General features: G+C 42.0%; 1 protein-coding gene across 2 annotated transcripts in view; it reads left to right on the top strand.

Annotated features, from left to right (window-relative positions):
* The window catches only part of ZZEF1 (zinc finger ZZ-type and EF-hand domain containing 1), a 101686-nt gene that overhangs the window by 23367 nt on the left and 50817 nt on the right, over nt 1-27502 (top strand). Inside the window, exons 6-25 of one of the 2 annotated variants that reach the window (XM_019743825.2) lie at nt 972-1182; nt 4767-4883; nt 5784-5962; nt 7462-7560; nt 11306-11397; nt 11777-11925; nt 15582-15693; nt 16727-16942; nt 18139-18239; nt 18779-18948; nt 19580-19713; nt 20324-20394; nt 21365-21479; nt 22263-22422; nt 23235-23356; nt 23463-23585; nt 24479-24645; nt 24729-24810; nt 25645-25846; nt 26816-26964. In XM_019743825.2, coding sequence (XP_019599384.2) covers nt 972-1182; nt 4767-4883; nt 5784-5962; nt 7462-7560; nt 11306-11397; nt 11777-11925; nt 15582-15693; nt 16727-16942; nt 18139-18239; nt 18779-18948; nt 19580-19713; nt 20324-20394; nt 21365-21479; nt 22263-22422; nt 23235-23356; nt 23463-23585; nt 24479-24645; nt 24729-24810; nt 25645-25846; nt 26816-26964 — 2771 coding nt within the window. The remainder of the gene's footprint in view (nt 1-971; nt 1183-4766; nt 4884-5783; nt 5963-7461; nt 7561-11305; nt 11398-11776; nt 11926-15581; nt 15694-16726; nt 16943-18138; nt 18240-18778; nt 18949-19579; nt 19714-20323; nt 20395-21364; nt 21480-22262; nt 22423-23234; nt 23357-23462; nt 23586-24478; nt 24646-24728; nt 24811-25644; nt 25847-26815; nt 26965-27502) is intronic. The other variant, XM_074319540.1, reaches the window with a different exon arrangement.

Genomic DNA, 27502 nt, shown 5'->3' on the forward strand with positions numbered 1-27502 from the left:
CACATCTTTTTATAAAAGATGTGTAATTTTGTACATGCTCTTCTGTAGTTTTTTAATGTGTTGTCATACCATATATTCATGCACACCTTTATTTAGTGTTGTAAGAATATACCTTAATTTTAACCAGCCATTTTAATCTTGGACAGTTAGGTTGTTTCCATTTTTATACTATTATAACCTTGCTTCAACATAGCATTTTGGAAATCATCACATTCTGTGATTTCTTGCCAGGCTTATTTCATTCAGGGAACCGGAATGCTTCATGTTTTGTCTCATTTCTTCTAATGCTTTCCTGGGCCAAAAGAAGTGTTCTTACTTTGCTCAAAGGAACTGAGGCCTAGGGAGGTAGAGTCTTTGTGTCTCACCCCTAGGCAAACAAGTAGTTAAGCTTGTGGGGTAGAAGCTTCCTGTCTTATGTTGTGGTGGTCTTTTCTCTAAGTTGTGTCCCTTTTAACCTCTCACCTCCTCCTTTCCAACCCAAATAAGAAATCATGACAGCTCTTAAAAGTGAGTCATGCTTAAGTCATCTATTTGGACTTGATTATTAGAAAGAAATTCTTAAAACTGCTCTGAGCCAGCTACTGTTTTATAACTAAATCCAAATTTCAGAGCTTCAGGAAAAATTCTACAAATTTTTTTACTGTGTATTTAGTCAGGATTTAAAATATGCTCTTTGTGTTCATTTTTAAGACTCATAAATTCCTAAGAAACTTTGTGATGTAAAGATTAAATCATGCTTCATTTTACACATTATTCTTAGGATTCCTTAGATTGGTCAAATTTTTTTTTGACAAGTTTATTATATAATAGCTCCATCGCACAATTGCACACATTATTTCTTTCTGGCATCAAAGTATATCTTCAGTATTTTCTTTTTGAAATGTGAATTACTATTTTGCTTTTAGTTGGGAGCCTAGCATTTGCTGAACTGAAGTTAATCCAATACTGAATTTGTTGTTTGTGTTTCACAGATGTCCAGATTAACATAAAGCGTTGTCTGAGCGATGGATGTGACACTAGAATTCATGGTCTGAGGGCTGTAGGCTTTCAGAGAGTTAAGAAGTGTGGGGTCTCAGTCTCAGATGCTTCTGCAATATGGTATTGGTCCCTGCTGACATCTCTGGTGACGGCTTCCATGGAGACAAATCCCGCCTTTGTTCAGACAGTGCTGCGCAATACTCAGTAAGTCCCTCCCTGTGCTTTCCAGCCCCATCAAGGTGCACTCGTCTTCTCTAACCCGTTAGGGCAGCCCTTGGTCATCGATCACAGAGACTCAGTCAGTAGCGCAGTCCCAGATGCCCTGTCGTTTCTTGTTTGTGCTTTCAGTTCGTTTTGTGAGGAGTCACACATGCCATTCCTGTTCCTTATCCATTGGGGGAATAATTGCTCACATTTATATAACACTTTATATTGGAAAAAGCACTTTCAGATGCTACATATTATATGCTGACTTACATTATGAAATGTACCTATAAAATTATCCCCATTTTATAGATGAAGATATTGTGACCTTCCCGGAGTACATGACAGACAGTGATGGATCAGTTTGAATCTAGGTCTTTGGACCCCAACGGTCCAAAGGAGGCTCTTTTCATTAATGAGTGAAATCTTTTCAAGGATACTAAACTAATTTAATTTTAAATGTAGAGCATCTTTGAAATGTTTCTTTTAAAAAATGATCAGGGCAAAAAGACCCAGTAGTAACTTACAAGGTGAAACAGCCAGCTTCAGTAACAATGAAGTATTGATGTTACGTGGAAAGTTCAATACCTGATAATAGGCACTGCTAGTGTAGGCCATCAAAGTAGCAGATAAAAAGAGATTGTTAATATTTTGTTCTCTAGATGCCTTTTGAGATTTGTTATTGCTATTAAATATAACTTTTCAGCAAATAATGCTGCTGGCAGTGCTAGATCTGAAGGGTAGTGTTTGGTAATATTCCTTCCTTCCTGTTTTAATTTAAAAAAAAAAATTGCAAACTTAGAAAAATGTTGCAAATACAATACAAAGAACTTTTATTTCTTCCTGAGCCATTTGAGAGTAATTTGCCAACCTGGTGCCCCATCATCCCTGAATACTTATTTGTGTATTGCCTGCAAACAGGAACATTCCACTACAACCATCAACACGAGGAGATTTGTATTTATATACATTGCTGCCACCTAACCCTCAGATCTTATTCAAGTTTTGCAAGTTTTCCCAGTAATGTCCTTTATAGCCAAAGGGACCAGAATCATAGTTTGCATTTCATTGTCATGGGTCTTATTTGCCTTCCATATGGAACAATTCCTCTGTCTTTCCTTGACTTTTAGGACTTTGAATAGACCAGTTATTTTGAAGCGTGTCCCTCAATTTTGATTTATCTGATGTGTCATCATAATTAAATTTAGGTTTTTATCTCAAGCAGTAATATAATAGTAATGAAGTGTCCTCATTGCATCTCATCAGGTGACAGAAACTTCAAATTGTCCTGTGACTAGTGCTGGTGAGACTAACTTGGATCCCTTGATAGAAGTGGCATCTGCCAGGTCTTTCCCCGTAAAAGAATTTTTTTCTCTTTGTAATGAATAAGTATTTTTGTGAGGAGGTACTTTGAGACTATGCAGATATTTCATTCCTCACCAAATTGTGTATTGAATGGACACTTGATTCCTATTTTATTCACTGGGTGATAATCCATCACAGTGTTGACGCTCAGATTTGGCCCATTGTCCCAGATTTGGCCAGCGCAAACCCTTTCAGCCTGGTTTATGTGTCCTTTCGACATGTCTTAATCATTCTTGAAACACTTCCTTACTTTCTAGAACAACAAGATATTCCAGGCTTTTCTTGAATGTTCTCTGCCTCATCCTGGAATCAGCCATTTTTCTGAGGAGTCATGGTCCCTTTTAGTGGAGAATGATATTTAGAAACTAAACAAACTAAACTCATTGCTGTTGGGCTGTTGCTTCTCTCATGCCCTCTCAGTGGACACAGCTAGGAAATGTATATTTATATATAAATAATACACGTGTGTATACATATATACACATTTACAGCTAGATTTCTATATCTGTAATACTGAAAAAACTGAATTTACACTGATATTCCAATTCAAATCCAGCACTGCAATATTTACTCTAGTTTTCTCCCATTCTGTATTTGTAACTCCCTTCTCTGATAGTGAGAAACCTGGCTCCCTTCATTCCTAATATATTTACTTGTTTAATCAATCCCAGTCCACATAACCAGTGTCACGTGTCCCCAGTCCTTGCCTGGACACCCTCCTCATCCCATTCCCGCCCCACTACCTTTTGCAGGGCTGCTGCTGTGGCTGCCCTTATGTAGATGCCCACTTGTCTTCCTTGAATTCCTGTGCCCAATGCCAGGTCACCCTTTCTTACCGTACTTGGCACTTAAATTTCATACCGGGCTGTCCCTTTGTGCAGATATCTTTTTCATTCTGCTCAGTAACCCACTCTAGGCATCCACTGTTAGCCATCATGGCGCCCCACCCACCGAGCACACATGGGTGCCTACTTTATGGACTGAATTTTTAGTGAGGGAAAGAAGAGTTTGCTACCTTATTTTTGTGAAGCTAAGCCAAGTTGTTCAAGAGTGGGTATGTTTAAAGTTCATATTCCCAAACAGTTGTAATATTTAATCTGCAGTGGTATTTCCACACGTAACTTTTAAATATCAGTGATATAAAACTGTTCTAAAATTTTAAAAATATTTTTTAAAATCGATGAAAAATAAGTAAGAAAAATAATATTACGAAACAAAAGTGCTTACTTGTATCAGTGGAAAGAAATTTAGTAAATGATTACATGTCACTCGTGTGCATTTGGTCTCATCGATCAACTGCATTTTTATGTACCATCTGCCCTACTAATGCAGCTTCTTGTATAGAGAGGAGAAGAAATGAGAGCAGAGGAGAAGCTGATACAGGTTAGCCTTGCTGTATTGTCTCTATTTTGAAATGTAGAAATAAAATTGTTTCAGGGATTCTTATTACTATTATCATAAAATGGCTCTCAGTTGTAGAATTTTGAGTTGTTTTTACATACCTTCAAGTTATTCACGGTACACTCACTCACCTAGCACAGGAGGGGCCGCAGAGTAGGACTCAGTAATTTTTTGTTGCATAAATTTGTTAGATGACTGCTAGTCCAGAGGCGGTAAAGCCGCTGGGGGATTCAGAAAGATAAATGTTAGCGGAGATAAGAAAAGAAAAACATTAAAGCAGACATTAAGGTAGAAAAGGCAAGAAATACTGTTAGGAATAGAGAAGATGACGGGCACTGATATGTGTAGGAGAAAATGAAATTCATGATGCATCTTTAGAAGCCATAGATCTTAAGATCATATGGATAAGATGAATTTTTTACTGTGCCACAAACTGCTCGCCTCTGGGGTCCAGTTTTCTAAGAACTCCTTTTTTCTGTAGTGTGTGTGTCTTTTGCTCACACTACTTAAAATGAATACGTAATTCCAGAGAGTTGAATAAGCTTTTACAGATGTAAATGGAACTCTTAAAAGACATAGAGAGGGAGGGAGGAAGAAAGGAAGGAGGGAAGAGAGGAGAGGAAGGAAGGAAAGGAGGGAAGAAGCCTTATTATCTACTTAGAACCATGACTCCTGGGGAAAAAAAGCTGTTTTATGTTGTGTCCCAGGTTGTTTGTTTATAGGGATTAATCAAAATAAGCATCCAGTAGTTTATCTTTTGTCCAATATTAAATGAATTTTCCGTCGGTTTGTTCTGATTTTACATGTTACCCTCCTAGGAAGGCGCTGCAGCACATGCCTCCGCTTTCCCTGTCACCAGGGTCTACAGATCTCTCAACTTTCCTGTCTCCCAACGTGCTGGAAGAAGTGGACAGCTTTCTCATCAGGATAACTAGGTAAGATCAAGCTTGGGTGGGGTGGGGTGGAGGGCATATTCTTTTTTTTAAAAAAAATTGTTAATCTTTTAAAGATAACCACTAAGATCGGTTCAGTTTAGACTGAAGAGAAAGTGAAATAATAGTTCACCCATCTGAACTCCATTGTTTAGCAATATCACCTGACCTCAGGAATCAGTCGTTCTCTGATTCAGCTAGGACAGTGTCTCAAAGTCCAAATGGAAGACCTCTCAGTTCACTCATATCCCCAGCACATGGCTTTCCTCAGCACCTGCTTACGTCTACGCATAGGTCTGACAAGTCCGATTATCTATAAAACTGGGAAAGGACACCTTGATAGCTTGATAGCTCAGTGTAGGGACGCTTAGCTCTGTTTCAGGGACACCTAAGAACGTTACTATATTAGAGTACAAGCCAGGCCCTGGACCATTCTAGACATTTTAAAAATTTTATTGTAATGCGTTAAAAAAAAAAAAGAAAGGCAAAGAAGTGTGATGTGGAGTACATCTAAAATACAGTTTTGGTGCTTGAAGGAATAAACCCATAACTCTCTGGCCAGGCTAAATCATGACCCAAGGCTTCTTAATAGCAGAGGCTTATTGTAGTAGCTTATTTACTTTTGATTTGTAAAGTTTGACTTGTTAAAATTGATGTTATTAGTATTATTTAATGCTTATAGGTTAAGGTTACAGACGTGAGGATTTAATGACCTGATTCTCTGGTTTGATTTAGCTTTTCTTTAGTTTATATTGAGGATTTTGACAAAGTATTTCTGGTAAACAAATAGAAAGCGTATGGCAGATTGATATTACTGACAGCGATCAATTACATGGGGCTCGGGCTGCCTGTTATTTTCTCATGTTTTTAAGAAGTGAAAAGTGTTCTGCTTTTGGCTTATAGCTGCTGTTCTACTCCAGAAGTGGAGCTGACTCTTCTGGCTTTTGCACTCGCGAGAGGAAGTCTTGCCAAAGTGCTGAGCTCTCTCTGCACCATCACTGACCACCTGGACACACAGTACGACGCCTCGTCCCTGCTCTCATCCATGGCATCAGTCAGGCAGAACCTGCTCCTGAAACACGGTAAATGACCTCGGCTTGGTGCACAAGTCATAATACCACCGTCAGCGTGGGACTTTCTAGCATCTTCTTACCTTTTTGGTGGTTTGTGGACTGGGTCGTTGTAGTTATACTGTCATTCCTGGATGAAAAGATCCTCTTTGACAGGGTTGGCAGGGAGAAGGGGATGTTGGCTCATTTAGGGCAGTATCAGCAGAAAAGGACCTGAGTGTCCACTGGACTGTCCTCCAGGATTTACTGGGCTAGTCCCTTAGGCGTGGTGACCATTTGATCGCAGCCGTCTTTGGTGAAGTACATCTCGTGTCGGCCCAGAGGGCCGGGAAGGTAGAGTACCTGTCATCTGGGAGACATAGGGAACTAGCCCTGACACGGTGCAGAGGATGGCTTAGGACGCACCCCTCTGCACCCCCATGGTTGCGGGTTAGAAGGACATATTTGGACATACATTCCTGCCTGCCCCACTTCCCCTTCCTGAGCAGTTCATCTTAACACTTTTTAATTCACCTGGGATGGGGCCTCCCAGTCCTCAACACGGGGTCCATGCAGCTCCTCCCAAATGACTGCAGTTGGCATGTGAGGGGCCGCTTACTTGCCATTCGGCCTCTAGTGCTAAAGTTCCTGTCCACGAAATATAGTATTGGATCCCCGCCTTTTAGTAATAGAGGTATTACTGTGATATTTCGGCCATGATATATGTACCTTTGCCTTAGTGTGAGTTAGTAATTTATTTTATGTTTAATTTTTAAAGTGAGACAATTGATGCCTTATAAATGCAGTTTCCCCATATTTTGGAGAGGTCGGGAGCCCATAGCATGTGTGGCCGGATAGGAGGGATACATAATGCCTGGAAAATGCTCTCCAGAAAAAATTTCAATTCAGATAAGCAGTTATTTGGGGAGCACTGGGTAGGGAGCACTGAGTAGGGAGAATGTTTGTTATTAACAATGTTCTAGTTCTGGGTTGAGTTAAAGGTTAATGGGAATTCATTATATTATTAAAACAAAGGAAAAAAGCTTTCGGATCATCATAGCAAAAGTTGATTTTTATAATTCTTAAAACTTTCAGAATTTTCAAGGTGTTTCAAAGGAACAAGACCCCAAACCCTAAAACATTATTTATATATTTAAGTGCAATTACAATAAAATTTATTATTGGCTCCAAGAAAGTATCTTAGGAATGAATGTTCTTCCCCCCCCCCCAATATGTTGCATCTCTGGTATTAATCTCTATCTTACAATGTGCTTTGTTTCTGAATAACGGTATTCTAGAGAGCTCTTCTAAAAATCACTTAGGGATATAAGCTGTACTTTGTCTCTTTCGGGAAAGAACAAAAGATGATGTCAACTTTTGTCTAATATTACTGCCCTAGTTTAGCTTTTAAGTGGCTAAATTTTCAGTCAGCAGTCTGGGTGGCCACAGGCACTGCATTTCCACTGATGTGCACGCCAGCTTTCTTTTTCGTAGCACAAGCTTAAGGTGCTCTGTCTCTTTTCTGTGATCAGGTAAGCCCCTCCAGTTGACCCTGCAGGCCTGTGACGTCAAAGGAAAAGAAGAGAAGTCGGGACCTGAAAACCTCCTTGCTGAGCCGTGGACGAGGGACGGTGAGTGGTAGACCTGTCCGTGTTTAGTGAATGAAAAGGGCCTCAGTGTTGAAATTGTACACGGGTCTGTGAAATTTTCAGGATATGCAGTCGTCACTTCAGGTTGGCAGTGGTCCCTGAGCCATTTCTGTGTGTTTTTATTACAGTGTTGTCATCTGCTAGGTGTCAGTTACCGATAACAACTTAAAAGTACTTGAGAGCCTTCAGTTTTGAAAAACAAGGCCTCTTCCTCTTGGAATATAAAAAGTTACCATTTTAAAGTTCAAATTGTCTTTCTATTATAACAGCACTATATAGCTGAAAACATATTTTAAGGAGAGCATGTCTCCATATGACTGAGCTGGCATTTGAAGTGTGTGGAGGGAAGCCTCCCTCCTTCCCTACTGTCAACATGATAATCGTGGTGTACCTCAACGTTGCGGCAGGCTCTTTGCCTCATCCGGGGTGTTTGTGAGTCTCTTCCGCATCCATCTTGGCCAGCCAGTTAGTCTCCTACATATATCCCCTTTTTACTCACTGTATTTGAATATTGCCAAATCAGTGAAGTAACTGGAATGTTCCAGCAATTATCAAACATTGAAAGGAACTGGCCTTACTGCTTTGAATATGAGCTCCCCTTGGCTTTCCTCACGGCAATACAGACCTCGTGCATTCTCAGTGGTCACCTCTTCTCTGTCCTGTTTTCTGTGTTCGTTCTTAGTACTGATGAAGTAAAGACCGCTGGGAAAATGTGTTTTTCCCAGTTGCCGTTCCTCTCCTTGGTGGTCTTCTTAAGCAATAGACTCTTGCCCTTGGCAGTCTACCTGCTGTCCTTCCTGAGCAGCTCAGCCTCTGCAGGGATGTTTTCTTCACGGCATCTACCTCCTGCCACCCTGAAGGCCACCACAGGCTACTGAGTCTCCTGCATCCAAAGTAGGGTAGGGAGGAGCTAGTGGCAACTCTTTGCCCCTTCCCTGTCCCCCGACCCAGAAGAGGCAAGACCACCCTCTGGAGAACTGAGAGTTTTGTTTCTGGAGCATGTAAGGCAGAATCTTCCTGAAACCAATATATAGATTTTAATACTCTCATCATCAGTCACTGAGAATCCTCTCCTATATATTATTGTTATTATTATTATTTTACTTTTATAGCCATTTGAAATCATGTCTCCCATCTCTTCTTCCTTTTTAAAGATTTTGGGTTTTTTTGAGGAGTTTTAGGTTTGCAACAAAATTAGAGGAAGGTACAGAGATTTCCCATGTACTGTCTGCCCCGACACATACGTAATCTCCCCCCGTTGTCACGTCACTCACCAGAATGAATGAACCTCCACAGACATCATGATCACGCAAAGTCCATAGGGTTCACTCTTGGCGGTGTACATGATGTGAGTTTGAACAAATTTATAATGACATATATTCATCATATTATACAGAGTATTTTCACTGTTTTAAAAATCAGCATATGGATTTTTAGCACTATTGTAAGTTGGGAAGGACCGCAGGTTTTCTGCAGCTATTAGGTACATGTGCCAGCTCTCTGCCTGGTCTGATTTGAATATGTTGTTATTCTCCCTTTGACTTCTCTGCCCATCTCTCCTCCCTGGGATGGATGGATTTTGTATACTAGTCAAAGTTTGTGGATTTGTTATTTTGTTGCATGTGTGGGATGTAAATGGGTATGAGGAGAAGACTCAGTTTCTCCTGGCTGCTCCCAGTGTCTGTGCCTTGTAACTCAGAGTAGGCTTTGGTTCTCTTGCTCTCCTACAGAAACTGGACCTGAGAATAGGTGGGGCAGTGGAAAGTCCTCACAGCCAGAGCTGTGGGGTTTTGAGGAATGAGTTGTGTCTTCCCCTTACAAGGGGAAAAGCTCTTTTCACTGGTCCACTTCAAGTTCCCCAACCGCAGGGAAGTACCAGTTTGGGACAAGTGCCGCTTGCTGCACAGGCTGCCAGGGAACTGAAACACTGACAACCCAGAGGGCTAACCTTCCTGTGGACTGTGGCCACTGGTCTGCTGTTTTAAAGGCATATGGGGTGCTGCCAATAGAACTGAAGGGGTAGAGTTATTATATTCTTTAAGTCTATGATTGGTCATTTTTTCCCCTGTCATTTTAAGAGAATAAATTGGGCAGGGGTCATGGTGTCAATAAATGTAGCTATAAAATACCACAATTAGACACATGAGCTGGCTTGTTTTTTGTGTTTTTTTTAACCAAGAAAAGGAATCAACGGTTTTATTTATTTCCTTTTTAAGCTTTATTTTATTTATTGATCTATCTAGGCCTTAAAAATGCTTACATGCGTATTTGGTGACAATGTTATTGTAAAAGTCTGTCTGATTCTTTTGACTTAAATTATTGCTTCAGCTACTTCAAGACTAATTAAAAGTGCTGATTAATCAGTTAATTTCTAGGCAGCATTTCAGCCTGTACAATAAATTTCATTAGACAGATGCATCCAGACCCCTGGGAAAAGTGACAGTTCAATAACCAATACAGATTAGTATTACCATGTAGTGGAATTGTGGGGTTTTTTTGGCTATATGGTTTCTTAACATTGTTGACAGAATTACTGTTTGATAAAACTAGATCATATAATAGCTGCTCTCTGTGATTTAGTAAAGGTTCCTTTGGATTTCTTTTTTTGGTTTTGGTGACAAATTTTGCATATTGTCTTATGGAGATTCCACTTCACAAATTTTTGTTTTATTGAACTCAGTATAATGAAATAAGAAGCATGAAATTGGTGTTAGTCTTTTCATCTTGATAAGACAGAATGGTTGAGAACAATTCAATACCCCGGATAATGGTTGATTGGTTAGTGCTAACTTGAGCAAATGTGTGAGCTCCATCATTTACAAGGGTTTGAAAGACAAAGGCAGCCTTGGGTCTAACAGCAGACATTTCTGTGAATTATCAAAGGATAATTAACAGCAACAACAAAGGTAAATTGTGAGTCTCATACAAATATAAAATAAACACATGTGAAGCCTTTTATCTCATTAATTAGTGAAAGAACCAGTAAGAAAGATATTACAAAGAGAATTCATAAAATACACATAGGCCAGTAAGAATGATGGCACGAATCTACAAATAGATACAAAATTGGTCAGTACTCATAAGGAATGATCAGCGGTGTTTCCATAGAACGCAATTGTTTTGTGTATATAGACAAGAATTGTTTGCATTACTGTGGTTAGTCAGTGTACAATTTATAGAGCTGTAAAATAGCTCAGAGATAATAAAGGTGGAGATAGCCCAGAGTGTACTATACAGAACACTCAGCAGTCTTTTTTTCCCATGTCAAAGTATTTCACAATCTTTGCTGACAGAATGTTCTAGAAGCTGTCTAATCCCGCTCCCAAGCCTCTAAGCCTGCTTGCCTTTGTCAGCCCAGTCCAACATGAGGCATGGTTTTAGGAATGGCTCAGAAAGATGATTGATTGTCCACTTTTTGTTTCTTTGAATTAATGGTACAATCTATAAATTTTTTTATGTCTATGTTGTTACTTCAGAGCAGGGCTGCCTGTGTGGTTGAGACAAATAAGCCCTGAGAAAGTTGTACCTGGCCGGTGATCTGTTACCTCGGGGTTTATCACTGGTGTTGTATCTGTACAGAGAGGAAATCTTTTTCCAATTTTCATGAAAGTACAGATAAGCTACTTACTCCCTGTCTCAAAGGATATGGCTTGTTTTTGTTGATCGTAATTCTTAGGGTTATAACAAATGAGTCAGTCATCCTAACTTTAATTTTTCCTTTTTGCAGGTTTTCTTACGGAGACGGGAAAAACCAGAGCAAGTACTATTTTTTCTACAGGAACTGAATCTGCCTTCCAAGTTACACAGATCAGAATTATGGTAATTTTCATGGTACCTTCTGTTAGCAACATTGCTGCTGTTTTTAAATGTAGGATTACATTGCAGAGGTCTGTGTCATTGGTTTTCCGTTGAGCATTTAATGATTATTCTGTGTCAAGCCTATATAGCAGAGGACAGGGACACAGAGGTGAATAGATTGTTAAATCTGTGAATGGTGTGAATATAAGGATTAAGAAAGGTAAGGAATCATTTCTTGGGAAGCAACTTTTTTACTTTTCCAGGACTTACTGTATTTGAAAGGTCATTTCTTTGGTTTGATTTTGCTTTAAGCTATTTGAATTTAACCTTATTATTTGGAAACCAGCCAGCCACAGAACTTTGCGCCTTTCATGTGCTTTATCTAGACCTCTGTTCCCAGGTTCGACGTGGTGGCATTGGTGCCCAGTGTGGGTTGGTGTTCGCCTATAATTCATCCTCTGATAAATTTCATGCAGAAGAACACTTCAAACGGTTTGAAAAATATGACAAATGGAAGCTTCAGGAATTTAAGCAATTTGTAAAAAGCAGGTAAGGAGCAGAAAAAATCTTTGTGGTTAATAAACTTGTATACGTTCTCTTATTGGTGAAATATGCTTTCTTGTCTTTATAGAAAAGGTGCCACTAACCCATCCTCAGTGGCCATGAACATTTATTGCTTCTAACAGCATATGTGAAGATGTGTATTCTAATTTGTGCATAGACTCTTACCTGGTCCCCTCTGTGACCGGTCGTAGGCATCTTCAAGATCGTTGGGTAATGATACGCGTATGCCTGACTTGTGGGCAGCCTAAGGTCTTCAGTGTTACCTCGCCCCTGGGAAATTCACCCATGCCCCAGCCTCCCTCCTCCTAGTCACGCTTTTATTGAAAATATTTATTAAGCACCTACTATGTGCTAGGCCTCATGCTAAGTACTGAAGATACTGTAATGAGCAAATTGTCACAGTCCCTGCTGAATGGGCTTCCTGCATAGCTCAGAAGACAGAGGATAAAACTGGTAGCATCACAGACTATGAATACTAGGTAGGAGAGGCAGGGTGTTCTGGGAGCACAGGGCAGAGCACCTAATCTTATCAGGGAAGGCTTCCTGAAGGAAGTGGTGTTTACGGAGCAAACTAAGGGATGAGTTAGAGGTACCTGACCACTTGAAGAAGTGGAAGGAGAATGTCCTGAGCAAAAAGAAGAGCAGATTTGAGAACTCAGAGGTGAGTATGGCATCTTCAAGGACTGACAGATCCCATATTGCTGAGGTAGATTATGAGAGATGACACTGGAGAGCCGGGAAGAAGCCAGGTCATTAAAGGTCTCCTTGTCTCTGTTTCAGAGTTTAGACTTTATCCTTAAAGCCGTGGCGAGGGTGGGGCAGGGAGCGGGTGGGGTGCCTTGTTGAGGAGTTCTAAGAAGAAGGAGATCAGGGGTGTGTTTGGGAAGCACTGCTCTGGATCGTGCTGTGTGTAGCGTGGATTGGAGTGGAGCAAACATGGAGACAGGATGAAATGGAGGAGGCTGTCACTGTCACCTAGGAAGCCAGAGGCATGTGATCTCAACTAGGGCAGCAGCAGCAGCGATGGAGAGATGGCAGCCGATTTTAGAGACAACTAGAAGGTGGAAGGAGCAGGACCTGGGAGTGACCAAATGTAGCGCAGGAGAGGGAAGACAGCTTAGGCGTCAGTGAGCGCTGGGTTGGCCTGGGCTGGTGGGGACTGGCAGTGCCTTGCTCTGAGGTAGACAGTATCTCAGGAAAAAACAGGTTTGTGGGGACGGTGTGGAGCTCAGTTTGGGTGCTGTTGAATTGGATGTTCCAGGAAGCCTTCGAGATATCCGGTAGCCAGTGGGATGAGCAGGTCAGGAGCCTGGAAGGGATGTTTGTGCTGAATTAGTAAGGGTATGTGGGCTGGGAAGAGATGAGACCTTAGGTAACATGCCGGGAGACGCCAGCATTTAAGGGGCAGCAGAGAGGAGGACGCTGAGAAAAACGGCTAGAGAAGCAGCAGGAAACCCAGGGATATGTCATCATGAAGCCAAGTTTAACAAAGTAGGGAGTGGGCAGAGGTGTCGACTGTTACCCACAAATCAGTAAAGTCTAGGAGTGGACCTGTTGGATTTAGCTGCAGAGGTCATTGGTGGCCCCCTTATTACTAGTAGTGTGTTAAAACTCATGGAGCTGAACCCTAGACTTGCTGTTTTTGCTACTGTATTTCCCAGGTGGTGGGGTGCTACAGTTAACAAAAGCCTTTAACTGTCATCTAGTACTGTACTGCTAAGTTTTAATGTACAGATGAGTCCCACCCACCAACCACACTTGGAGTAGCAAAGATCTAGAATAACCCCCTCTCTCTGCTGGACTTCCTTTGGTGACATCCCTGACAAATGGTCATCCAGCCTCTCTAGAATACGTTTAATGATGGAGCACTCACTGCCTTCAGTAAGTAGAACGTGTTCAGTTGGAATTTTAACTCAGTGGTCTTAATTCCAGCCCTCCAAATGAAAATGAACAAATCTCTCTCACTGCCAAGGTCTCCCTCCCATCACACATAGACTCCTTTATAAAATAAGTTTTTCTTTTTTAATAATTAGAGATTATATTTGCTTTTAAGCAGCTACATCCCACTCTTGGACATTTAAATAGGTCTTTTTCCCTTCACCTGCTGTCACACAAGAGCTTTTACATCTTATGTAGGATGATTTCTTTTTAATCTAAATGCAGGCCTATTCGCTGCTCCCTTGCTGATTTCACCTTCTGGTTTCAGCCTGAACTACTCTGAAATCCTGTTTTGGATGGCCTACATATTATCAGTCCCTCTCCAGTTTGGAAATCAAAATGTTAATGTACTTGCGCCTGTCTTTTTGCCTTTTTTTTTTTTTTCTGTCCCTCTGGTCAGACATTGGTCAGTCAGCACTCTCCAGGATCAGTTTGGTTGTTGTGCATATGTAAGGGGACTAATACTCGGCTTTCTTTTCTCCACTTTGCCCGCTGTGTGGTACAGTGGATGAGGTTGCCTCTCTCTGTTCTCTGACACCTTCCAGCTCTCTGTATCTCAAAGATTTCCTTGATGACTCCCCAAGAGTGAATTAAAAAATCATCAAACACACAATATTGATGAAAGTCATTGATGGTTTTGGGCTAAGACAGAATACTACCTGTCCCGTTGGTTTAAGGGTTAATTATATTGTGAAAGGTTTATGCTAAGAAGACTTACGTTAAGAAGAGAACTTTTTTTCTCTCACTGTTACAAAACCTACTCTGGGTCCTTTGTCTTCTTCCTCTTCTTGCCATAAATCCCTGAGTTTGCTTTGCTTATCCATCCAGAGTATGCCTGATGCTAGCTTGTTATGGTATCACAAACTAAACACCGTGTTTCCCTGAAAATAAGACCAGGTCTTATTTTAATTTTTGCTCCAAAAGACGCATTCGAGCTTAGGTTCAGGGGATGTCATCCTGAAAAATCATGTTAGGGTTATTTTCCGGTTAGGTCTTATTTTGGGGGAATCATGGTAGTATCTTGAAAAGACTGCTTTCTTCCCCTTCCTAGTTACTTAGTTCCTGAACAGGGAGTACCATTCAGATACCCAGTTTTTAAAAGAAGTGGTGGCACACTGTGGTGTTTCTGCAGCCTCGAGGCTGAAAGGCTTTTCTTAAGGAATAGGACACACACTGAGGCATATGAAGGCTGAAGTTTTCCCTTTTTGGAGCGCCAGGATCTGAAAGGTCCTCCGTTCTTACCCTTCAGTTGTTGCAAGTGGCCCAGACGTCAGGCTGGTCACACATACATTAGCCAGGGAAAGAAAACTGTACCTGCCTCTCCTTTGGATCTTTCAGAAACACACGCCAGCTGTTGCATTGTACCTTCTTCCTGAGTAGCTCGTCTAAGATGCCATGACTTCATGTCTCATTCTTCAGATAAGCCAGTTATTTAGAGAAGCAGACTTTGTCTTTAGTTCCCAGACTATATTTGGGACTAACAATAGTTCCCATGTCACAGATGAGGAGGCTGAGAAATGGGGAGGGGATTATCACCAACTACCCCATGTGTTCAAAGGAGCACCCAGTGCCACACCCCATCCTTGATTGTTAACTGACAGGCCATATGTATACAAGTCAAATGCCAATCAGATGCCTCCTTATTTGGACCCTTGAGAAGTTTAGAAATCGGAAAATATTTGTGATTTCTCTTGTGTTTACAGGATTGGTTGCTCCTCTGATGACCTTGGAGAGGATGACCCTGTTGGCTGGTTTGAGCTGGAAGAAGAGTGGGATGAAGCAGATGTCAAGTTGCAGCAGTGTAGGGTTGCCAGAGTAAGCATTACTGAGGCGTGGGCTTCACGGATTTGCCTCCCTCCTGTTACTCTGTAGGTGCTGATTGGGTGTTACTGTGTACCGGCCCTGTGCTAGCACGGGAACCCTGGAGGTGAGTCGACCTGGAGGTGACCCTCAAGGAGTTCACTGTCTAGGGGGAGACTCGGCTGTATGAGACACTGTGATATGGGCTGTGATAAAGGGATGTACAGGCCTGGAGTCCTCCAGGGAAGGCTTCCCAGGAACGCGGTGTGATGCCCAGTGTTGAAAGTTGATGAAGCCGCCATCGTTAGCCAGGCTAAGATGTGTGGAAAAGGGCATCTCAGGCTGACAGAACGACAAGGACACAGGCGTAAGAGCAAGAGGGATGTGTTTCCGTGGCTATGGAAGAAACAGTGATTATCTGGCTACTTCATTTTTTTTAACTTCTGGTGTAAATCTTAGTAAGAAGCCCAAATAGAGAAATAAGAACTATCTTTGATCTTATATGTAGTAGATACTCAGTAAATATTTATGCAGCTGAGTAGTGGATTCTGTAAGATTCTCAACAAAGGAGCTTTCACCGTAAGCAGATAGTTTGCACAGAAGCTCGGCTTTGAAAATGACCTTAGCTGAGCAGATAAGGCTGTGTCTTGGGCTCCCAGCACATGGGTTGCATATATCAATGGGGGGCTTTGAAATGATTCCTTAGGGCATTCATTGGCTGTTTTCACCAGGTATCTGACTTCTGTTTCAAAATGACTGTGCCACAGAGCAAAAATCCTCTCATTCATCCTGTCTTAACCTATTTTTGCCTTAAAGGGGCAGTGATATCATTCCTCTTATTGTGCTCTTTTCCATAACTTGACTTCATTCAGCATTTGTATTCAGCTTTTTTCTGTTTGCTGTAGACGCTGGACTACATTTTGTGTCCCTAGTGCTGGGCACACTGTTACCTCATAAATTATTAAAGTCATAGGGAGACCTTCCCAGGTAGCACTTTTGTCAGTATCCAGGGCTTCTGAGCTCCTTACATCTCCCTTGTCCTTTCCAGTATTTGATGGTGAAGTTCCTCTGCACCCGTCAGGACTCGGCCGAGCGCCTGGGAGTACAAGGCCTGAGCATCAGTGGGTACCTCCGGCCTGCGAGGACAGAAGCAGAACAGAGTGCCATCTACGCTCACTGCAGAAAGGATGCGGAGGAGCGTGTCTATGGGGCCACGCTGCTCCTCAGGACCCTGCAGTTCATCCAGCAGCTCGCCCATGACCTGGTAGTGTTTCCTCGGTCGTTAGACCTCGCGCCTTTGGGAAAAGAAATGACAGTGGTCGGGGAAATGAACACCAGCCAGTGAAACCTGGCCCTGCCAATGCCATGCCGTGTGAGCGAGTGCCGCAGGCATTGTTGCTCCTGTGGTGGTGTGGGAAGGCCAGGGGAGTGAGGTGGGCACTGAGGGCATCAGGCAGTGAGACTAAGTGGCATATGGCCGTCACTGTGAGGTTTCCTGGAACAGACCTACGGACAGAGCTTACAGATAGATCCCCAGCTGCGGTTGCCAGTGGTAAACTGGGGAATCAAAGCAAGTGTGTGTGTGTGGGGGGGTTTCTGTCTTCTCTAAGACTAGAAGAATTATTCCTGAAGTGTAGGCGGATTCTTCTACTCGTTTACTAAAAGTACCAAAGTAATGTCAGGATTTGAAATCATTTGGGTTTTTGATACTGACTTCTGCAGTCACTAGTAAAAACACAGTGACAACTCACTCAGAGGCAGCTTCTTGCGGCCATCACTGCAGAGAACATGGCTTATCTCAGGAATTCAGTGGAGGCCTCAACCTTGACCTTTATTCTGCTTCAGGGCACATTCAGAGGCTGGTGACTCAACTTAGGTACATTTTGTTTGGTCTTTGTTATTCAAGCTCTCCGATCACAGCAGAAAATAGCATGTGAAAGGGAGATGCTTAGGAATAGCAGGAGCATTTATAACAAAGGTGCCCTTTTAGCTGCATGCGGGCAGGCACATGGGCCACTGTGAGCTGCACCCTCCACAACTAGATTGAAACAACTTGGAGCTGATGGGTCCTGGAAAAACACACTTAAATAAATGAAAGTTTAAAAAAAAACAAACAAAAAAAAACACCACAACACACTGCATTATGGTCCTGGACACGGGTCATCAAGTAAAGAGTCACTTATGCTCCGGGTGTGGTGTTTATGAAGTCAGGGAGCCTTCATGGATGTGTGTGTGTGTGTGTGTGTGTGCACGCGCGCGTGCATAAACATTTTAGAAAGTTTCACACCAAAAATAGTTGTTCACACACTGTCAGTAGTTAAGAGTACGCACCAGTCCTTTGGGAATGTTACCCATATGGAGCCATCTCATCCGTTTACAATGAGAAGTAAATGAGCCATTATGATATTTCTCTAAATGCATTTATTTTATTATATTTTTTGTTGTCTTTATCATTTTTAGGTGCAGCAGAAGGAAAGTGGCTTAAAATATAAATCTTTTCTGGACTTCACGGGTCTTGATTTGCAGATCTTCTGGAATTTTTACAGTAAATTAAAGCAAAAGTAGGTCAGAATTTGTTCTAAGGTGATAATCATATAAACACAACTGAAGACATTGAGTTTTGCTATTCTAAATGGATAATTGTTTTCTTCAAGTTTTTTTTACTTCCTGTTAGTTTATATTGTTCTGATTTGAAATATTTGGCTATTGTAGAAAAGAACATCTAGAAATAAAAATGAACAAAGCAGTATTTTATAGAAATTGCACATTTCTATAAACCACTTTGTTAGGCAATGTTTTCACAAACATTTTCTCATTTGATTATCATTACAACCTTGTGGGATGAGCGGGTCAAGTATTATAGCAAGATGCTCATTTTACAGATGAAGGAACAGGATCAGGAATACCTTTCCTTGCCCCACGGTGGGCAGTCAGACCCTCCCCAGGACAGTGTTCTTTCCCTTCCACCTTTCTGCCTCTCTTGGCATTCTTTTCACTGAGCCTGACACCTAGAGGAGAGTCCTTTGTAGGCAGCTGTTTGGCTTTGGAGGGTAAAAGCAACTTGCCTGTTTGCTCTCTGATGTGCTTTGTCTTTCTGTAGCCCAAGGGAAGAATGCGTCTGTGCCCAAACCCTGCTTCTGCAGCTCCTCCAAAGCTGCTTCTGGGTGCTGCAGGGAGACACACCCGCTGCCTCTGAGGATGAGAAGGCTCCGCGCCAGAGCCTGCGCGGGGTGGAGGCCGCCAAGGAGCTCTACACACACTTATGTGATGGTAAGGACTGGGCTTTTTCTTCCATGTGACCCTGCACTGTGTCCCGCGGGGCCTCTTGCTGTGGAGAACAGGGGTTCCCTGTGACCATGCAAGCCCAGGAAAGGCATGCTTCTTTGGAAAAGGAGTGTTTCCTTTGATCCTCTTTTGAGTCATTATTTTGAGTTCAGGATTTATTCCCTCATCAACACCTTCCTCCTGGTTTCTGATACACAGTGTGTTATATTGAGAGACATTGTTATCACACTCTTTAAGCTTTACTTCAGCTAAGACACTGGGATGAGGTTGATAGATTGAGGGGGAAAGATTGTAATGATAAATTGAGAATAAAACACATGTGACCATCCGAGGTTATTTTTAAGTCTTTGCCAAATTATATCTCAAAAGCACAGGGAAATAATGAAATTAAAACTGGTACTTAAAGTCTTTATTTTAGTTAAATGTAAATAAGCAAAACTAATTTTCTTACACTACTACCTAGTCTCTACAGAAGTATACCTTCACTCTAGTATTAACTACAAAATGAAGAGTAGTTTATAGGCTAGTTAATGCAGATGTATATAATACACACACACACGGAGTAAGTGAATAGTTGGACTATATTAAAGTTGATTCCATTTTTCATTTTTATCAGTGGTGGATAGGGTGGATGGAGACTCTGTGTCCATGGAAATATTAAAACAAGAAGTCAGGAATACCCTTCTCAATGGAGCTGCCATCTTTTTTCCCGATCGACAGACCCGGCGGAACCATCTCTTCACCATGATGGTAATTATTTACGTTAAAAGTATGGATTCTATTCCTGAAGTCTATTGGGATAAAATTTATTAGTCTTTGTTTTTTCTGAATATCTTATCAGTTTCAGTTTTTCCAACTGTATTAGAGGTCCTAACCAGTGCTGTAGAACCGGGAAAAGAAAATTTCAATATAACAATAGAAAAGAATAAAACAATTTATTTATGCATGATATGGTTATAGATTATTTTTTATTGCCTATGTAGAGAAGCAACTAATAGAATTAGTAATAAGAGTTTGACCAACAAAACTAGATAACAGCATTTTTTTTTCGGTTTAAGCATCTTTTTAAAAATTAATTTTAACTATTAGTTTCAGGTGTACAAAGTGTCATACATCTTTTGGGGGTCATCTTCTTAAACATTTGGCAGTGAACAAAAGTAAACCTGCCATCTTCTGTTGAGACGGAGGGCTCTGCTCCCTCATATCACTAGGCCAGGTCTTAGTTGGGCACCGTGAGATCGCCTGCCAATCCCAGCTTTCCTCATGCTTGGAAACAGTGGGCGGTGGCATTTCATGTTGCTCTAGGTCGCTGGAATGTCATGGAATAGGTTTTCTGAATGTGCAGTTTCTTATTTTCCAGAAGAACGTCACCGAGCAGGAGCATAAGCAGTCTCTGCAGCTCACTTTCCGCTCACTATGCACTTATTTTAGGTAAGTTTTTAATTCTTTTCAATTGTCCAATATCTCAAATCTTTGCAAAGTTATTTCCTTTAACTAGCCCTTCTTTCCATGTGCTTTGGAGTAACCAGATACTTCCCTCTGCTCGTCCAAGTTTCTGGAGGGAGAGATCACCAGTCACAGGAGTGTCTGAAACAGTGGTGGAACAATCTTGTCAAGAGCTTCATGCAAGTCCCTGTCATTATAAGACAATTTAGAGTTGAACCCATTAAGGATCTCTTCGAACACTTCAATTTTGAAGTGATTTTTGAAGATAAAAACTGAATTTGAGGAGTTTGGGGTCCTGTACTGAAGTCTAAAACCCCATTACATTAAAACCCATCTGCAGAAGCACAGAATGGTAGTTTAGCAAAAGAAATGTGCCGGGAGGGCATGACTTAGAGATTTTTGCATGCTCTGACTACCAAAGAAGCTAATGGGCCTGGAGGTTGCATTATTGGAGGGGTAGACTCTTGAGGGAGGGAGGAAGTAAACTAATAGCCCAAGCTACTGTCTGCAAGTCACTCTACACTTAGTGTGGATGCCAGACTTAGAGGGCTCTATAAAATGTATTCAAGGATGACGAAGGAGGCCAGGGCTGTCATAGGAGGAATATTCGAAGACACTGAGAATGATTAGCCTGGTTGTCAAGTTAGCAGTCATGAGATGAGGTTGTATTTCCTATTGATGGTAAAGGTGATTTATTCACCAGATTTATTTCACGGGATCTCTTCTAAGGACTTGAGGATTTATGGGCCTGGGCTTACATAACGACATGTGGACAGACAGCGACACAGACCTGGCTGGGACCATGGCTTTTTTCCCGACCCCAACTCCTCCCTCACATCCCATAGGACTGACACTGAAATCTTGCTAGGTTCTTTTTTGGAACCTTTTAAGGTAAAAGGAGCATGAAAGTCCCCTTCCTGAAATAAGGTGTTGTGCTTCATTTGTGTTCTTTCAGTGACAAGGATCCAGGCGGCCTTCTCCTTCTCCCTGAGAAAGGTGACCTGGACAGCATGAACATTGGCGAAGTGCTGGCGGCCATGAGCACTCTCCTCTCGGTTGCTGCCCGCGAGGTAACTGATGGATGCTCCCTGTGCTTTTAGGAGCACGTGACACAGCAGTGGCTGCCCTCCCCTTTAGCCCTCATGTACAGTACGAAGGGAGCTTTGTCCTCGGGACCCTTAGAGTATAAAGGGTTCCCAGCCTGCCTTGGCTCCTAATCAGCCAGCTTCTGCAAATGACTGAGGGGACACTTTTGTGACAGGTTTGTCCCCACTCATCAGCGTTTTTGCGATTCATCCATATTGGTGCATGGGCACAGTATTCCCTGTGTGAATGTGCCACAGTTTATTTATCCATTTTGCTTGGGAGGAATGGTTGGGTTTCCAGTAACTGCAATTACGTAGCAGTTACGATGTGAACATATGGTTCTTACGTGCAAGAGGTTATCCCTGGAGGTCAGGTGACTCTTCAGAGAAACTTCAGAGAATAGAGATGATGGTTAGAAAGCCATCAAGGGATGAAGAATTGTTTTTTAAAGTGGGAGAGATTTGACTGAAGGAACAGGGGAAGGAGCCGAAGAGAAAAGGTAATTGGTGGGGTAAGGTTCCTGCAGGGCAGAAGACCATTTGTAAATGGAGTAAACACCATTTGTAAAGGTTCTGAAAAGCTGAGGGCAAAAGGAGGTTTCATAATACTGCCTTTCTTAGTCACTTCTGGTTGAAAGCTCCTTGGTGACCATTCCCCACTTCCCTAGAATTTTTTTTGCCAGTGACAGCTGCTGTCTTAAAAAGTGCCCTTGGCTGTGTCCTGTGAATGGCCTGTGGTAACACTTCCGCTTTGTCTCCTCCCTGTAGTGTGAGCTGTTGATGCTGAGTGGGGCCCAAGGGGAGGTGGGCTCTGTGCTCTTCTCCCTGTTCTGGTCCGTCCAGGGCAGCCTGCTCTCCTGGTGCTACCTGCAGCTGAAGAGCTCGGACTCTGGAGCCAAAGACCTTGCCGTTGACCTTATTGAAAAATGTGAGTTTCTGAACAAAAGCCATGAAAACAGGTGTTTGGGTTTTGACTCTGTATGTACTCATTTCTTTAGAACCTCATTTATCAAGTGTGCATATGGCTTTCTTTTCTTGATACAAATCAGGTTTGTCTCTTTGCCCAAAGTTTCCTGTTTGAATGCGGTAATATGCCTGAGTACTTTTATTGTAGGGTTGAGTACAGTCATACCGCACTCCTCAGTAGAGTCTGTCTTCATTGTTTTAATCAGGTCATCAAAAAGGAAAGTCTTAAAGTCTAAGGTATGTGAGCACGGCTGTGACCTTTGCTGATTGCTGAAAATACTCAGATTCATGTCCCGTAAAACTTCAGAAAATGATATGTAACTCAGCAGGTTCTGAGAAATCCTGTGTGCACAATTCAGTTCCATGAAACTGGGTTTCGGCAGCTACAATAAAAATGCTTACACTGTTGAACCTTGCCACGTAAAGCTTGTCCCACTGGGTGGCGCACCTAATGATGGGCCCATTGTAAACAAACGGAAAGGAGAGACTGGCAGCGGAGCCAGTCAGCCATGTAACTTCACTTATGAAAGTGATATCTCCACCTCATTGAGAAGTAGCAAAGGCAAAACAATATAATGAATCAGTCACTTTGAAAGTAATCTTTTACGGAGATTTGCAGCTTTCCATGCCCAGAGGAAAGCATTTATATGACATCTCATGGTCTCGTGGTCTTTCTGATGTGTGATTCTTTCCCCAGCTGTGCTCTTGATGATGACCAAGCAAGTGATATTTCTACCATATAAAATATTAATTATTTTCTTTATGTTTTGGTAGATGTGGAACAGTTTCTGGCAAGCATGAGAGTGATTTTGGAATCGCTTTTGGCACAGTATAGTGGGAAAACCATAGTAGAAAAATTATGTAATTCAGTGTTTTCAATGGCAGCTCGTCAACTGGTAAGACAAAGTGGCAGCCATTTGTAAAGGGCGGGAGGGGGTTGGTGACCTGCACCCCAGGCAGAGTCTGAGGTGGACGCTAAGTGCTTTGTTCCTCTCCCGTTAGGTAATCTTTCTGCTGGACTTCTGCACTTTAGACATTTCCCACTGCACACTCTTGAGAGAGTTCAGCACGCTCACGGAGCTGCTGAAGAAGCTGTGCAGTGACCCTGAGGGCGGATTGAATAAGGTAACTCGAGCTGGCACTGGGACCTGCTGTGTATCCGCTCTTAGGAGCAGTGTGACCATACTTAGGGACACACACTATGAGCAGTATAGATCTGCACAGATGAATTGCTTCTAGAAGGGCCCCTCTGTATTTTATCAATGGTTTTGCCAATGGGTAAATGCCAATCTGAGTTGATTTGGCGTGGTCAGCATTAGAAAGGAGACACAGAGGCAGCTGTGCACAGATTCATTTCATCATTTTATAGCACATGCGGTGATACAAGAACCATGTAAGTGAATAACCAGATTGAAGTCTAGAAGAGAAAATGTATGTTGCAAGGCAGATTAGAAGGGTGAGGATTTAAAAGGAGTTCTCCCTCACTTAACCTCACAGGGAACAAACTTTTTGCACTATCTTGTTTCAGTCTTGCAACAATTCTGTGGAAATAGAAAGGGAATATATTAAAAAGCCTATTTTAAAGCGGAAAAAAGCAAACACTGAAGAAAAAAAAAGGAGGGAGAAGAATGGATGGGCTCAGATTTGCCAAGGTCCCAAACAGGAATTTAGGGTCTTTATATTCCTAACTCTGTTTTTTCCACTGGAAATTCATGCTAGTAGTGATTTGTAAGAACTAGTTTTGTCATAGTTAGAAAGTAAAAGCTAATCACAGCGTTACGAGGGTGCAGAAAAAAACCACCTGTCTATCTGCTGACTGCTAAGTGTCTGTTGATCTGTAGGTGTAGATGGGAATATCAGGTCTGTTTTTAGCCTGTGGGATGATATGTGTAGGGATGTCGTTTGGAACACGGATGTCCCTACACTGATCATCATCAGATATAGGAACACAGTTTCCTGCGCGTGGCTGGATGTAAAGTGATGGCGACCTTTCTTTCTTGACTCATTTGTTTGCATAGCTGGATGTCGAGACTTGGCAACAGGAACGGCCAGTGGTGTTACATACGTGGACTAAGGAGTCTGCCCACAACTATGAAAATAATTGCCATGAGGTGTCTGTCTTTGTTAGCCCGGGGGCAACCTATTTTGAAGTGGAATTTGATGAACGATGTGAAACTGAGAAAAGGTAAGACTCACACATTCTTCTTTCCCAAAAAATAATGGATCAAAAATGAGAGAAGGAAAGTGATAGAGACTGTACTTTCACAGGTATGATTATCTGGAATTTACCGACACTAGAGGTGGGAAAACACGCTATGACACAAAAGTTGGCACCGATAAATGGCCCAAGGTGAGTGGCCTCAGAAAAAAGATAAAATGCCTACTTCTGCATCAGTTCTTCTCCTTTGGTCAGCCCTCAGGTGGTAATAGATGTATGATCTTTGAAGGGAAGCATTTACGTTATAGTTTGTAAAAGGAAGGGTTTATATCAGAGTTCAGCAAACTGCAACCTCTCACCTGTTTTGTAAATAAAGGTTTTTTGGAACACAGCCATTCCTATTGTTTGTGTATCTATAGCTGCCTTGGCACTGCAATGGCAGACTTGAGTAGTCGCAACAGAGACTGTATGGCCCAGAAAGTAGAATAATTTACCGTCTAGTTCTTCGTAGGAAAAGTTTGCCAACCCCTGGTTTATATCACATTGTCCATAGTCCTTAGCAAGAAGGGTCTGAGGGGTCCAGGAGGGTCCAGACCGTGGTGGTGAAAGCCGAGTCCACTTCACACTCACGTAGGTCTGCAGGATCTCTGGGGCTGGGAGGGTCGGTGCTGCTTCAGACTGTGAGCTTCCCTCTGCTGTCAGTGGTCTTGCGTGGGAGCAAAGGAGTGGGCGAGTGTGAGCTCTGGCTGAGAAGATGGGCTGATGGGCATCTGCGGTCTAGAAAACTGTCCATCCGTTTCCTGCCACCTTTGCTTCTTTGTGTGATGCAGTTGTAAATTTTCTGTCTCAGTCACTCCGCTGTATATTTCTCCTTCAGGAGTTTTGGTAGGGGTGATAAGATACAATGGTGAGACTATAGACCAATTTTAAATTGAGATTGTTTGTGAATCATGAAGAACAAGCTTATTACTGGCATGCTGCCTTCTTGAATCTGTTTGACCACATGACTTTTTTGTTTGTTTCTAGAAAGTGACCTTCAAGGCTGGTCCTCGGCTACAATTTCTCTTTCACTCTGACAGCAGTAACAATGAGTGGGGCTACAAATTCACCGTCACTGCCTACGGCCTGCCTGACGTTGCCGTGTCTTGGGGGCTGGATTTACAGCTCCTCGTTTCCCGACTGATGGGGCGCCTTGCTTCCCAGTGCATGGCTCTCAAGTCTGTCCATCGTAAGTGCACAGACTGTCCCTTCCCGCCTTGCGACAGCCATACTGAAGAGCAAGGTGGTACTCTGTCTCATTAGGCTGTCTCCACATAGTGGCAGAGCAGTGGTATTGCTAGAATTACCTTTCAGTTTCCTTTACACTAAACCAGAAGATAATGTCCACTTGACACTGGGGAGGGAGCTGGTTTTCAGCAGCGTTGTCATCCTTTTTTTTCGTAAGTGATCTTTGGTATACTCCAACAAGAAGGCAAAAATATAGAATATATTAATTGTATATCCTTTAACTATGTGGGTATTCACGTAAATATGTAAATATATGAATGTGAATTTTGTCTTAAAATGATTTCTTCAACTTTGTCACTAAATTCATCCAAGAAACAAGAATTATACTACAGAGTAAAACTCTCGTGTATTTTATTTCAATATCATCTTGAGTTTTTCTGATTTTAAAGTAAAATATCATAGAAAAATTGCATAATGTAGAAAAGCCATCCTTCATCCTAACACCCAGAGTTACTGTTGTTAACATATTAATTTATTTCCACCTAGTCTTTTTTCTACGTCTATTCATAAACATAAATATGGGGGGTGTTTAATTATTATTTTTTACAAAATTTAAATTTACGAAAGTTGACATTTCCCCGTTAAACGTTCCTAAAGGGTTTCCTGTTATATCCTAGCGGTGAGTCACATTCTCTTTTCAGCGCACTATACGGGTTAGCCATTTCCGAGATTCCTTGTAGCTGAAGCTGTTCCACAGAATGGCAGTATTTCAGGACTTCCTTATGGTTTGGGTTCATCTGGGGTATGTTTTCATGAAGTTCACAAGTGCATTCTGGTAAAGGTGGGCGAATTCGCTCCAAGTCTTGATATTGACCAGGTTTTTAAAACCTTTTCTTCATTAGTTCAAAGACTCTCCGTGTATTAAGGAAAAAAATAGAGCTCTCTCTCATAAGCCTTCTTCTCTTTCCAGAGTTAGGAGGTAACATGGCAGTACCTCAGGCAAAAATGGCATTAGTCCTAAACTCCCCCTTGTGGAAACCCGTCTTCCGGCACCAAATAAGTCCAGAGTTGGCATCAGAAGCAAGCTGGCCCACTCATCCACACCAGGATAGTAAGGAGGTATTTACTCTTCTCTCGTCTTTCTATTTGGAATGGGAAGTGTTTACTAATGTTTGTTACTTTATAAACATTTGTTACTTTATAAACATTTGTTACTTTATAAACACCCCCACTAAGCTGTCAGCTCTTTAAAGGCAGAAACTATCTCTCGTTCATTTAGTGTCCCCTCTGTGTACCACGGGGGCCAGTGTGTAATGGGCATTGAAAAATATTGATTGGCTGGCTACTCAGTGAAATACAGTCGTTGCTCAGTAGATCTCTTTTGGTGGAGTTATTAAACAAACAAGTTGAATCTATTTCTGGTGCCCTGAGTCAAACTTGAGAGTAAATGATATATGCTGTACTTTTTGTTCTCCGTGAAATGGTAGCACATGGTATAAGCTTACGATACTTAAAAACTGAACAAGTTTGCCTGCTCTCTCTTTTTCATCTCTCCTTCCCTCTATCTCTGCTCTACTTCTTCTCTCCTCACCCCACCTCCAAGTTTTCAGTAGTTAATTGCTGAATCCAGGGACTTCCTCAGCGTCTCTTCTTCTTT

Source organism: Rhinolophus sinicus, linkage group LG15, assembly GCF_036562045.2.
Source record: "Rhinolophus sinicus isolate RSC01 linkage group LG15, ASM3656204v1, whole genome shotgun sequence".
Classification (NCBI taxonomy): Eukaryota; Metazoa; Chordata; class Mammalia; order Chiroptera; family Rhinolophidae; genus Rhinolophus; species Rhinolophus sinicus.